The sequence below is a fragment of the Aphis gossypii genome, unplaced genomic scaffold (assembly GCF_020184175.1).
Source record: "Aphis gossypii isolate Hap1 unplaced genomic scaffold, ASM2018417v2 Contig01139, whole genome shotgun sequence".
NCBI classification, from domain to species: domain Eukaryota; kingdom Metazoa; phylum Arthropoda; class Insecta; order Hemiptera; family Aphididae; genus Aphis; species Aphis gossypii.
This window is the reverse complement of record NW_026083480.1, coordinates 5,136-20,527: the sequence shown is the minus strand read 5'-3', so window position 1 is coordinate 20,527 and position 15,392 is coordinate 5,136. Positions and strand designations below refer to the sequence as shown.

The following is a 15,392-nucleotide window of genomic DNA, read 5'->3' as shown; positions in this document are numbered from 1 at the left end:
AATTTTTAGTATTATGATCTTCATATTTTAATTTTTTTCTCATTCCACGTCCTTTCAATTCAGCATCAGAGTGTAAATTTTTTTTACTTTTGTTTTTCAACAATTTATACATAAGTTTTATACCGTAATCATAATTATCTGTAAATTAATAAATAATAAGTTTAAACAATAATGTAATAAATTTACAATAAATAAATATCTATGTTTAATAAATTAGATACCTATGTTGCTCTCAACTATTTCAATTTTAAATTTTTCCCAATCATCTGTATTTGGTTTTACTTTTTCTCTAGCAAGAGATTTTATCTTAGATAATCGAAATGACATAGGGTACCAACATGTATCATTATCGATTATCCATGCATTTGGAATTAAATCTGGGGTTTTTGCATCTGGAGGTTCATATAAATGTATGAGTGTCCACATTCTAAAATAAAAAACTTAATCAATTATAATATATAACATGAATAATGGTATGCTGTTTTAATAATCATTAAAATAAATTAGTAAGCACCTGTATATATAATTAAAATTCTTCATATAAATTGTGATATATAATTAAGATAGAATTAAAATAATGGATAAAATATAGGAAAAAATTATAGATAATGTTATACCATATTGACAGGTATTTAGCCATTTATGTATAGGTAGTTGAATATAAATATTTATATACAATAATGTACAATATAATAATTTGTTTGGGAATTAATAAAATTAAAAAGTAGTTTGTTGTATTATTATGCTGTATACAATAGGGGGAAAACAACATAAATATGCTTGTGCTTGAAATACACATATTTTTTACAAATAAATGAAATGGGCCACAATTCAGGCTCTGATAATTTTTCAGCTTCATAAACACCTATTAATGAGCTACTACAAGGAATTTCAAAAAAGTTTCGTTTGATTAAAAATTTTCTACCAATAATTACAGTACAGTTTAAATCAATGGAATGACATATATTTTCTACCATGACTATGTCTCCACATTCTAGACCACAGCAGTTATTTGGGGATTCAATTTTTAAGCTAAAATTAGGAAAATTTATTTTCTTGTATTGTGGACCCACACATTTATGAGGTAATGCACCATTATTATAATGAACATGAGATAATAAAGGAAACTGTTGATTCAGAGTTCTCAAGGATGGCAATGACGAACTAATATCACTAAACAGTTCAGCCATTCGGTTTCCAATTTGCTCTAGAGGCTTATTTCTACCTCTAACCATCGACTTTATTTTTTGTAAATAATTCTCAAATGGAAATGCTGAGGTCTTATCCAATGTGAATTAATTTATTTTTGATGAAAAATAATCAGCATCATCAACCAAATGGATCAATCCATGAAAGTTATGAGTAATAAAACTTTCATCATATAATTTAATAAATGATTGAACAAAATGAATTAGTAATTGCCTAGCATAGTTTCGCAAATCTAAATCCCCACAACTATTTGGGTTAAGTAAAATTGAAATTGTCACATTTAATGTCATGAAATTATTATATTTTTCTCTGTCTAAAACTCCTCTTGTGGCAACTGGTCCAGTATATAATAAAAATGAACGAAATTCAGTAGCTTTCCAACGAAGAAGATACTTTAAAGCTCTTGGTTTTCTTATAAATTCTTCTGGAAGATTTTGGATTTCCATAAAATCTGATATTTTTTTAATTAACTGCTGTGATAATTTATGTGGAAGATTCCCCTGGTACCACGTGGTTAGCATAGTTCGCATAACTCCCAATATATTAAATGCATTGGATCTAATATAAATGAATTTACAAAATGAATCTCAGGAATTCTAACTAAAGCAGTATCGCGAAGATGATAATTAGAATCAGCCCAGTTAATAAAATCTTCATGTGTTCCGGCTGTACAATTTAGTTCTGTAAATACCCTTTTACGGCTGATTGTAGAACCACGAACAGTGCATATGGTACATGAAAAATATCCTCCATGCCCCTTTATTCCTAGTAAATCTTTTTTAGCTGGTGCATCACAAACAAAACCAACAATTTTTATAGAAAATAATATACCATGCTTCGATAGTTCTACTATTTCTGAAATAAATGAATCTAAAAACATATTCATATCACTTGGTTTTTCTAATCCATAATACAATCCAACTGGCAAAACAATTTTTTTTAAATAAGGTATATTGATTATTGTAACTAAAATAGGAATAACTTGACCAGATGAACTTTTGAACAATGGTAAACCATCAACATTTACTAGTAAATTTAGTTATTAATATCATTAAATAAATAATTGTTTATCAACATTTTCAAATTGTTTTCTAAGCCAAAATGAATATAGTTTCCAGGTTCCACAACCTTTTTTAATAAAAACATTTAACATTATTTTTCAATCCAGTTAACAGATCAGTAACTGCAGTTGCAGTTACATTGCGTTTAATTGCCCAAGACCGAAGAAAATTCTGTACATCCGTAGGAGATTCTTTAGTATTAGAAATGTCAGTATTTAAAATTAGAGGTGCATTCAAATTGTTAACTGTGAGTAAATTGTTTTCTTCAGATTTATCATCATTACTTGAAGTTGAATTAAAAATAAAATGTTCAGTTTCATCAGATTCAATTAAAATACCATTATTATTCGTATTATCACTATCTGTATCAGTTGATTCAACAATATAATTAGAATGACCAATATCTGATGATGATTTATAAACTGGGACAGTCGAAGAACTATTATCTGAAGAATGAGAAGTTGAATCAACATTGATGTGCCTTCGCTTAGATCTCTTGGATAATTGATGAAAATAAGAACGTTTTCTATTCATTTTCTAAAATAATGTAGAATAGTAATACATTTGGATCTATATAATTACTTATTAGTAATTATTGGGATGGTAAATCATGTGTTATATAAAAAATAATATCAAATAATAAAAAAAAAAAAAAAAATACATACAAAAATAAATTATTATTATTTTTAATATATAAAAATAATATCAAATCTAATATTATCTACATTTTACAATGTCTATCTAATATGCAAAAAAAATAGATTATGCCGGTATATTTAATCCAAATCATTATTAAAAAGAGAAACTAAATAAAAATACTTAAAAATAACTACCTACCTACTATTAAAATAACAAACTACTACCTAGCTACCTATTTCAGTATTTGCAACTAGGTACATTAGCTAAAGTCACAGTTAGCTGAGTTAGCTAATAATAATAGTAGAGAAGCAGAATAGAAGAATATTTTGCCTAACTAAAAACTAATATAGAGACCAGAATTAATTATATATGCACCAAAATTATATAAAATATCATGACAAAATAAATTAAAATTATTTTGTCATGTAAAATATAATAGAAATAAACATGAAACAAGCAATTTAATATGCACCAACTAATATAACAATATATAAATTTTAATCATAGATAATATATAATAATTTTAAAGAGTACAACTCTCTATAATAATATGGAGTAATAATTATAAAATATACACATTACACATAATATATAGGAGTATAGGTATATCATATATTATGTACTTAGTACTTACCTGTTAGATATATAGGTAATAGAGTGGCGACGAAGTGATGAGCACTCAAAATAACGCACGGCGTGATGAACAGCTTATAAGATGGCGTATCTGTAGAAAAAAAAATATCCGCAAGAGACAACTTAACAACACGAGTCACAAGTCGCAAGTCACAACATTCACCCTCACAAGTCACAACGGTTAACGGTTATGGTCGATAAATTTTTAGATAAATACAATCAACAAAGGCGCGTTAGGCGGCTCAAAAATCTGCGCCGATAACGGATAAAGTATGTAATATGATGAACCGGATTGATGAACAATGGTATATTAATAATTACAATTTGTAAATACACGTTTTCAGTTTTGCTATACAATATACATATTATAGTAAATGGTAGAAAACGGACGATGCTACGACCAGCGTTGTTGGTACAGAACGCACGCGTACGGAACGATAAGATAAATGAACCACGATAAATATTTATTAAATAATTTTAGTTGAAAATACCCAAGAATATTTATTAAACGATAACGTGCATTAAATATTAGTATCTATTATACTAATATAGTTGTAAAAGCAGCTCCGTCTTTGAAATACATTGCGGGAAAAATATAAACACCAAATGTATTTTTAGACTAAACATTAAATCAAATACCACATTCAATTAGTAATAATGCGTAATCACAAATAGCCAGAAGAAAAATTCAATACAATTATTAAACAGCACCAGAAAAAATTATTATGAGACATTGAAGTCAATAATTAATTTGTCGACTATATAGTTTATACTCGTGTATCTGCGCGGGTCGCGGGTCGTCTGGGACAAATTATTTTTACCAAAATAATTCACATTAAATCTGATCCATAGGGAACTATACACCACACTAGGATTAGGCGATTCGAACGCGCGCATCCGCGTTTTTAAATTTTAAATTTTAAAATTTTTTTTTAATTTTGAACGATTATTAATCGCGATGTTTTACGCGCATGTTTAATTTTGAGCGTTCGGTTGCGATTTTTAGCTATAATTAAATAATATTTTCCCAATGCAATTTCAATGCATTTGAGGTTTTGTATTACACATGGACATTTTAAACACCGCAATATTGATCGAGTTTATTTACATTCATTCATAATTATCGTCTGTACAGACGTGGTCTGTAGCGTTGATTCATACTTCATAGTCAGAATGTCAGATAGTCATTACCGCTAGCTATCCAATGTATTATGATATCTCTATATTCTATACAACGAGTCGCGAGTATACCGTATACCAAATATATAATAATATATATATTTTAAAATATATATAAAGGTTAACCTATATAATATATAATTATATATAAACGCTACATTAATTAATATATTTATAAAAAAATAATATATCGCAATTAATATAATTTATAAATTTGTAATCTTCTCCTAGAAATTACGACCCAAACAAAATAAGAATGAGTGAAATCGATCCAGCCGTTCTCAATTGATGAAATGTTATACATTTTTGTCTCTATTTTTATTTATATAAAGATAGAAGATAGATAGATTATTGTGAACTAAAAAAAAATTCACTCAACAAATTTCAAATTTCCAAACTAAAATAACTATAGAAACCATAGATTATATTGATTGTACATCGAGCTGATGTTTAGATGTCTACGTCTACCATAGAGTAAATAAAGACAATGGTATCGAGTTCAAATCCCAGACATCAATGAATAGATTTTGCCTTTTTTCTACTTATTCGGTTGACTTTTTAAAAATTTTCTTTCGTAAAAACTTTCTCCAGACAATAACAAATACAACTAAAAAATAATTAGCGAAATCGGTTCAGCTGTTCTCAATTGATGAATTTTTATACATTTTTGTCTCCATTTTTATATATATAGATTTTTAATTTCTTTTTTTACTATGACAACGATTTAAGTTTGTATGTCTATTTGCATGCATTTTTAAAAACATTTTAAATAAGTGATTTATTTTATTTAAATGGTTGCCATTGACTACCAAAAATAATTTAGTTGACTATTTGCTGGATAGATGGCGCTTCTATAATTTCATCACCATCTCGTCATATTTCTCTAACCCGATAACTTTCTCAAATTTTTCGTCCGTAAGAACCTTCTCCTGGCAATTACGACCCAAACAAAAAAAGAATGAGCGAAATCGGCCCAGGCATTGTTGAGTTATGCGCGTACATACAAAAAAGGGGGTTCTATTTTATATAGTAGTATAGATATAGATATAGATATATATATAATATCATATTTTTGTTATACAAAAATAAATATTATAATAATATTTTATAAGTACATTATTTTAAAAATACGTTTTTAAAACGTAGTTTAAAAAATATTTTTCAATAAATACATATTAAATATGGTTAATAAAATATATTATGAAATATATTTAATTGTTGTTAAAAAAATATTGCTACAAAAATATTTAAAAACTGATATTTTAAAAATATTTTTAAAACATTGTTTTTGCAACTCGTTACAACAGCAATGTTGTAATGTTTTAAATACATTTCAAAAACATTTCTTTGCTACTTGGGATAGTAGGACCATTACCCGTAACAAGTTCAGGTAACTCGTATATTTTAACTATACAAGATGAATTGTCGCGTTATGGCGTAGCCATAGCGTTAGCCCCCACAGACGCAACGACAGTAGCACAAGCATTTGTAGAATGTTTTATATGTATCTATGGTATACCAGTTACTATTCTAACCATTGACTTTATACTAATAGACACGAAGTGATTGCTCGCCGGGCGAGAAAAGATAGAGGGCGCTTTTCGGTGACTGAATGACTGTAAAATTATCGTATACCATAAAATCCATAGAGTAATAGAGTATTACTCTATGCATATTGCATAAAATATATTTTGCCATTATAATATAATATTAATATTATCATTCATCAATGTCTGATCATCGTACGTGTTTATACTAGCAACGCTGTCTGAATTCAAATAAAATTTTAAATTGTTTTTATTTAAACATGGGTTATAAATGGACCTGAACCATAATTTAAATATTGATCTAACTTGCAAGGTAATTATTCATAATGAGAAATTAAATGTGAAGAAAACAAATTGATAAACAATTAAATTCCGCATGGTTAAAAAGATGTTCAATTATAAAACCTCTGGTGTCACACAGAGTTTGTAATTTACACTTTTTTACCTGCAGACATCAAAGAAAATGGTCTATTAATGCCCCGTGCTGTTCCGAGTCTACATCTGAGTAAAAATCTTCATACAGATCTCAACCACGACATCAACTTTACTAGGTATGTATGTTAGTTTATTTGTCTTTATCTAAATTTCTATCATATTTTAAAGTATATATTAATGTTTTAGTGCAGTTCATATAAATAATGAATATTTGAATGCAAATGGTTCACCACAAAGATCTCAGCCTTCTACCTACAGTGAACTTAAGTGTGTATTTATTTATTATAACAATTTTTTTTTCAAATGTAATTTAATTTTATAATTTTCAGCACATTATCTCCGTGCACACCTGTTGAAAGACTAGGTTCAATGGATAATCCTAGGTACTTCAATGATTTATCTGATAAACATTTTAGTACTCCAAGAAGAGCTAAAAGGAATCTTACATTTGCTAAAAAAAATATAATAATACTAGAAAGAAATTGAAAATTGTAGAACAGCGCAATCGGAGATTAATTAAAAAGATGAAGACGTATGAAGATTTAATTAAAACATTGCAACACACAAACTTGTTGTCTGAAAATGCATCTCAATTTCTACAGGTAACCATTAGTTACTCATTCCACAGTATAATAGAAATAAAACAAAAATGTATTTCCAATATTAATTAATTAATTTTATATTCGATAGTGAACTAAATTTGTTACATGGTTTTTGTATTATATAATTATATTATGGAATAACTTTTAATAACATTAATTGAACCTCCATGTATTAGTTACTAATGTCTAAAAGTAAACTTAATAATTTCATTTTTATAATATATTTCATTATATTCTACATATTATATTATAATATATAGTATATAAGTATATTGTGTATTGTATTTATGTCTATATTTGTATTATTTTATTTTATTTTAGTATTGACGGGTGAAAACTCATTTAAGGAAGTAGATTACAAATTACAAATTACAATTTACAATAATATAGTAGTATTATATTATATTTACTTCATTATAATATACTGATAATTATTAACAAATACTTACATTGTATAATACATTACATTACATTTCGTCAATGAATACAAAAGATAAAATGAATATAAAAGATAATTATATACTTTTATCATAGACCTTATGATTTTTACAGTCTATGGGTACAGGAAGTTTAATGGAAATTGTTAAAAGAAAATTGAGTGGTAAGAAAACCAAGTTCTCGGAAGAGTTACAAAAGTTTGCGGTAACATTGCAGTATTACTCAAGTAAAGCATATAACTTTGTAAGAAAACAGTTTTCAAACATTCTACCCCATCCTAAGACTATATCAAATTGGGTCAAAATATAAGTGGTGAGCCAGGTTTTGCTAATGAATCATTCCAAACACTTAAACAGAAAGTCCAAGAAGGAAATCATGTAATTTGTATCTTGGTAGTGGATGAGATGTCAATTAAAGATAAGTTAGAATTTGATGGGAAAAAATTTCATGGATTAATTGATATGGGTACTGATGTTGTTATCGATAGCGATAATGTTGATCATGCAACTAATGCACTCGTATTTTTGGTGGTGGGTTTAAATGGTCATTGGAAATTACCTGTTGGATTTTTTTTGATAAAAGGTTTAAATTCTAGTGAACGAGCCAATTTAATGAAACAATGTTTAGATCTACTCTATAATACTGGCGTTAAAATTCATTCATTGACATTTGACGGAGCACACTGTAACTTAAGTATGTGTTCGAAATTAGGTGCAAATTTAAACCTAGACAATCCAAATTTTTCATTTCCTCATACAACTTCTAGTGAACCTGTATATTTGTTTTATGATGCATGCCATATGGTTAAACTAGTTCGTAATACTTAAGCTGACAAACAAGTTATAATTAATAGCAAAGGAGAAAAAATTGAATGGGAATACATAAAAAATTGTATTTTAAAGAAAAAAAAAGGTCTTAAAGCTGCTACTAAATTAACTAAAAAGCATATATATTTCTTTAATGAAAAAATGAACGTGCGGCTTGCAACTTAAGTATTAAGTAGCAGTGTCAGTAAGGCACTTACATTTTGTCAGACAATTGATAAAGAATTTGATAAGTCTTCAGCCACTGCTGAATTTTGCTTAAAGATAAACAATGCATTTGACATTTTAAATTGCCGTACAAAATTCTCAAAAAATCCTTACAATCAAGCACTTAGTTTGAATACTTTTGATAAGTACGAACATTTTATAAATGAATTTGAAACTTATATTTATGGTTTACAACTTACTGATGGTTGTACAATTGTAAATTCATTAAGAAAAACCGGTTTCATAGGCCTTGTGTGGGGTCTTAAAAATGTATTAATTTGTTTTAATATTCTTAGACAAAATTATAATATGGAATACGTTTTATCCTATAAAATGTCACAAGATCATTTGGAAACATTTTTTAGTGCTATGAGATCAAGGGGTGGTTACAACAACAATCCCCGGCAAAAGAGTTCAAAACTTCTTATAAAAAGTTGCTAGTTCATCATCACGTTAGCGGATCTCAGTATGGTAATTGCCTCCCGGAATCTATGTTTACAACAAAACAAAATATTATACCGGATTCTATAATACAAGATACCGATACTGATTCTATTGATAGTGAGCAAGATTTTGGATTTCAGAATGATCATGATTATTTTCATATACATTTTAATGTATCAGCTTTCGTTGAAAATATCACGGAATATATTTCTGGTTTTATTGCAAAAAAAAAGCATTAAAACAAATAAATTGTGATGTTTGTAAGGGATGTTTAGTTGACAACAAAACAAATAATATACTAATTAACATTAAGGATAGAAATAATGCTCTAACTAAACCTAGCAAAGATGTATTTTATTTATGCAGTGTTTCTGAAAAATGGATTAGGTGTAAACAAGTAAAAGATATGTATAAAAACAATTTCATTAATAAATTGTACCTGCAGATAAAAAATGATGTTTATAGGTCTGTTTTTAATACAAGTACTATGGATATCCATATATCAGGTCAATCATCATTCACCAACCATAAGGAGCAACTTATATCAATTATAATAAATACATTAAGATTGAGAAGTATAGCAAAACAAACTGAAAATTCAAAAATTAGTATTAGGAAAAAAATCACTAAATTAATAACATTTAGAAACGAATAAAAAATGTCTGCGGATCTCTGTTTTGTATGATATAACTATTATATTATAAAAGATTTTGTTAAATTTACTAATCATAAGTATTAACTATTAAGTCAATGGTTTTGCTATTAGTATGATGTTTTATGTTTTTTTATATACTTATTTGTTGTTAATATTTAAATTTAAAAATTATTATATTTTAATTATTTTATTATATTTTAAACACTATATATTAAATTACAGTTTATCAAAACGTTTTAATTAATAAAGTTAATTAGTTCTATAGGAAGCTGTGTTCTAAACAAATATATGTATTTATACCTATCCTATTAACATTAATAACATTTAACACATTATTATTAATCGACTCATGTCTCACCGTATTGACAAATAAAATAAAATCATATAAGCATTGATAATAAATACTATTATAATATATTAATATAGTATTTATAATCAATGATATAAGTAAGTATACATAAGTAACCGATATAATAATTAAATATTATGAGTAGGAAAATTCCTAGTTTAATAGTGCTTATTAGCAATCAGCTAAACAAATAATAAAAAATGTACAATGAAATAAATGTACGTATTTACGTAAAATAACCATCGAGTACAATAATTGTACGACAATTTCCATTAGCGTATTATCCTAAAATTAGCACACATGTTGTTAAGGCGGGTTACATCACTGCGAGATGTTTGCACGCCGCTCGTTATGATGTTGTTATACACACTTCGTGTCTATTAATATAAAGTCAATGATTCTAACAGATTGTGGTACCAATTTCTTATCAAATTTGTTTAAAGACGCTTGTAAATTATTAAAAATCGAGAAAACTAAAACAACTCCGTGGCATCCCCAATCAAATGGTTATTTGGAACGATCACATTTCACTTTGAGAACGTACTTACGCAGTTTTGTAGACAAAGATAATAATTGGGACGCGTTAATTATTTATGCTATGTTTTGCTATAACACCACGGTGCACACTTCGACAAATTATACTCCATACGAGTTAGTTTTCGGGAAAAAAACCAATAATTCCGACACGTTTTTTTCAAACGACTGAACCACAATACAATTATGATAATTACGCGTTAGACTTAAGAAGAATAATGCAAGAAACACATAAGATAGCAAGGGAAAATCTAATAAAAAAGAAAAATTCCAATAAGCAATATTATGACCAAAACACAAACATATTAGAATTACACGTAGGAGATAAATTGTTACTAAAAGAGCAGAACAAGAAAAAACGCATTATGTTTTAATTGGTCAGGGCCATACGAGGTGATAATGATTCACGACAATGAAAATATAACAATAAAGAAAGGGAGGAAAGACTACAGGATCCACATTAATAATAATACAAAAAAATATTTCGAGACCGATTTATGAACACTTAAGGTGTCACAATATATTTATATGTATATAGCTGTAGGATCCTCTAATGTTTTTTATTGTTATAAGTAGTCATAGTTATATCATTATCATTAGTATTATTTAGTAAATTCGTTTATCAGGTATGATATATCGAAATATGACGTCCGAAGCTGATATGAGAAGCTTTCTAACGTATCATTTTATTCAAATCAATCTAATATTAGAATTATATAAAACCGAGACCGATATATTAATCGACGTCATACAGGCAGCTAAAGTAGGATTAATACACCCAAGCTTATTAACCCCCAAAGAGTTACTAAAACAGCTTTTAAATATTAAGGTAGGGATGCCAAGTGGTACAGACTTACTCATAGATTTAAATGAAAGTAATGTACAAGAAATGATACCCCTCTCAGACATAACGATATATTATTCAAATGACAAAATTGTTTTTATTTTAAATATACCTTTGGTATATCAATACGAATTGACACTTTTTCAGCTAATACCTTTACCAGATTGTAATAATAATAATTGTGTTTATATAAAACCTAATTATAAGTATTTAGCTGTAAGTAAATCTAAAGAAATGTATTCAGTCTATGATGAAATTGATCAAAGCCTTTGTAAACATGCCGGCGATTTCCTTTTATGTCCTAAAATTTATCCTTTACATCCTAGAAGCGGACGTCCTATATGCGAGGTGCTTTTACTACAAGAGCCAAAAGAGGTTCCAGACAGTTGCGAAATCATGCAAGTGCAGTTGCGAGCAAATCTATTTCACAAATTGAAATTCAAAAACGAATGGATCTATGCTACACCAGGAGAAACCATATTCATTACATGCGACCAAGACAAGAGAAGTACAAATCATTTCCTAGAAGGAGTAGGTATACTATCTTTAAACGAAACGTGTAAAGCCTATGCGTCACGCGACCTATTGATTCCACATAAAGTCGAAACAGATATTGAACTAATTGATTTTGTACCAAATTTACAAATTAAAGAACCTGAAAATAGATATGCTAGGTTAATGAATAATATTTTGGAAAATAAGCATATTCGAACCAACCAGATGTTCGATTTAAATATAGTCGCAAAGTCAACATCAGAAATTAAAGAAATGGTGATCAAAGATGCCAAAACAGAACAAATAAGAAATAGTATACGCAGACACGACTATTTATTATATGTAATTAGTACAATAACAATTATCTGTATTGTTCTAACTATAATAAGATGCACAGAAAAACAACCATGGTGCACAATAAACGGTACCAGGAGATCCAGACGAAATATCGCAACAGATCCAGAAGTAGAATTATGGCATTTTCAAACTCCAGTACAAGTCGAAGAACCATACCAGTCAGAACCAAACGAAGACGTTCCAGCAACTAATCGAACACAGGACCAGATCAAGGACGACATTATTCCATTGCCATCCGCACCTCAGATCAAGACAAGGTATTCCGTGTACCCCACCCCGATGTGATACGGAGTATCGTCTTATAGGGGAGGAATGTAGTAAACTGACGTTTTTAGTATAAAAACGTAGTTAGTTCTAAAGTCCAGTGGCCTAGAACTATATCACACCACCGAGTCGGACCACTGATGCTGTTTCCTGATTGGATTAGACACATCACGCTATTTCATAGACGTAGATCATCCTCTTCTCCATCACGGCATGTTCCATATAAATATGAGTCCTCAACATAGATTTAATTAGAGTTAGTTAGAGTCAGTTAGACTTAGTCAGTGTTGTCACTTGCTCTCCGGTAGTTAAGTACTTGTGCTTACGCTAACGAAAGCCTTTTCATTTATTGTTTTAACAAGTTAATAAACGTATCAATTATCTTATTAATCTATTGTTAACTTATATACCCCATCTCTCTAACCTACGACGGAACGTGCATTCGTCGTAAAAGAAGCGTGCAGCAACCATCACTGGTTACTACAACCTGTACAATATATTTTTATTGAATAAACATCTAATTATATTGAACAATTCAATCGCTTTAGTATTTGACTCCGTATCCTGCTAAAAGTATGCATGTATGTATATGTTTTACACATTTATGTATATGTTTTATACGCGAATGTATGTGTTTTATACGTGAATGTATACATAGCCGTATCTAGGATTCGTTCGCAGGTATGGCCAAGAAAAATTTCATAATAAAACTTTAATAAACATTTTATTCTAGATATTTATTTTTTTTGATAAAACATTTTAGTAGGTACAAATAATTATTACACTTTTTTTTAAAAACTATTTATGAAAATTAAATTTACTTATAACTCGAGACGACGTTTTGATGGTGTCATGACTTTAAATTCTTCAATTACGTCGTCATAGTTTATATTATTTGTCATTTGCTGTTCAATAAATAAAAACATTAATGAATCCAGTCTTTGTTGAGTCATAGTACTGCGAAGTTTCGATTTGACCATTGTTAATTTCGAAAATGCCCTCTCACAAGAACAACTAGTTACAGGTATTGTGCTAAACTGCTAAAAAGTACAATAACTTTGTGAAATTCCAAAAAAAATATTTTTTTGGTTATTTTGATTAAGAAATTCAATCCAATGAAATACTGTTTTTGTAGTGGAACCTAATGGAACACCAGGTATATTTCGTAGAAGTTGAATTTCCCCATTTAAATCGTTGCTGTCAACTTCAAAAGCACTTTCTAAGCACAGAAGATTTTCTTTAGTTGGTTCAAGCTTTAAAACATTTCCTACGGCAAGGATAAGATTTAAAGTTTCTTGATTAAAGCGATTATTTAAGCCGTTAAGTAAATCATCTAGAACAACATTAAAACATGAAACTCTCAATTCTTTTTCTTTCGTATCAGCAAAGTATTGATTGTTTGCAGAATAATCAATTTTTGTAGATATTTTACGTTTTCTTACTTTGGGTATCGCCACTTTATTTTCTTCACAATGCTTTACAGTGTCACAATAAATATCATTAAAAAATGTAGGATCTGATCTTAACTGGTATAATTTTTGTTTTAAAGATTGAATCAAATTTGTAGATGTTAATAGATTTAATTCTTCAGCTTGTAAACACGAGTTAACTTTGACAATTAATAATAGTATAGGATGAAGCATATTTAAAGCAAATATAAAATCAAAAGTTTTTAATTGCAAAATTAAACCTCTAGATTTTGCTCTAACTTCGGATTGTTTGGTTGTATCACAAATCGTTTGGATAGCAATGATTATTGCTGTGTAATTATTTTTTACTGCTGCTACAGCTTCATATCGACATGCCCATCTTGTTGTCGAAATCGATTTCAAAGTTTTTAATTTTAAATTTATTTGGTTTGCTACAGTTTCTAATATAGAATGACGGATACAACTGGCTTCTATAAATGCATATAAAAATTGTAAAGTACCAAAAAAATCAAAAACTATACAATTTGATCGACCTATAGAATCTATTAATACCAGGTTCAAACAGTGAGCATGGCAATGAACATAAAATATTTTTGAATTTTTTTCTTTGCATTTAGCTTGAACACCATTTATGTTTCCTGCCATGGTAGATACTCCATCAAAGCACACGGCTATAATATCTAGCCAGCTTAGACCTAATTGGTTTACTACAATCCCATCCAGTGAATTAAAAATAGATTGTGCATCTACAGCTGTAAGACGTTGCATACAGACAAAATATTCAACTGGTTTATTTAGTGATTCATCATAAAATCTGACTATAACTGATATCTGCTCATGATGGCCGCAGTCGCTTGTTTCATCAGCCATAATGGATATTTTCTTGTTTTTTAAAGACAATACTAATTGTGTTTTTAGAACAGAATGTAGAGAACTAATCAAATCATTTTGAATGAGATTACTCATATAGGTTGCATTCTGTGGTCCTTTTTTGTTTTTTTAATGTTGGATCATACTTTTTTAATAAACATGCAAGCTCTAAAAACATTCCTCTATTGCTATCCTCTTCCCTTTCTTTATGTCCCCTAAGGGCCCAAATAGACGACCGGATTTTGCCGGCCGGCGTCGGCCGTCCGGTTTTTTTTTATATAGAGTTAGATGGTGGTAAAAAGACGGTGAAGTTTTTGGCCGGCCGGTTAGTTCGTTCAGTTCGCCGGCTCCGGCGTATTTTTCGACCGGCGACCGC

General features: G+C 28.7%; 1 protein-coding gene across 1 annotated transcript; it reads right to left on the bottom strand.

Moving 5' to 3' along the window:
* Positions 1-13,140: 13,140 nt before the first annotated feature.
* LOC126555816 (zinc finger MYM-type protein 1-like) lies at positions 13,141-15,016 on the bottom strand. Its single transcript, XM_050210693.1, has 3 exons — positions 14,680-15,016; positions 13,841-14,616; positions 13,141-13,203 (listed from the first exon to the last, which is right to left on the bottom strand). The coding sequence occupies exons 1-3, from the start codon at positions 15,014-15,016 to the stop codon at positions 13,141-13,143; spliced, it is 1,176 nt and encodes a 391-aa protein (XP_050066650.1).
* Between the last annotated feature and the right edge of the window lie 376 nt (positions 15,017-15,392).

Coding starts and splice junctions, on each gene's coding strand:
- LOC126555816 (XM_050210693.1), bottom strand. CDS start 15,016: ATGGCTGATGAAACAAGCGACTGCGGCCATCATGAGCAGATATCAGTT. Junction 14,617..14,679: donor GGTATTAATAGATTCTATAG/GTCGATCAAATT, acceptor ATGCATTTATAG/AAGCCAGTTGTATCCGTCAT. Junction 13,204..13,840: donor TAGGTTCCACTACAAAAACA/GTATTTCATTGG, acceptor TATATTGTACAG/GTTGTAGTAACCAGTGATGG.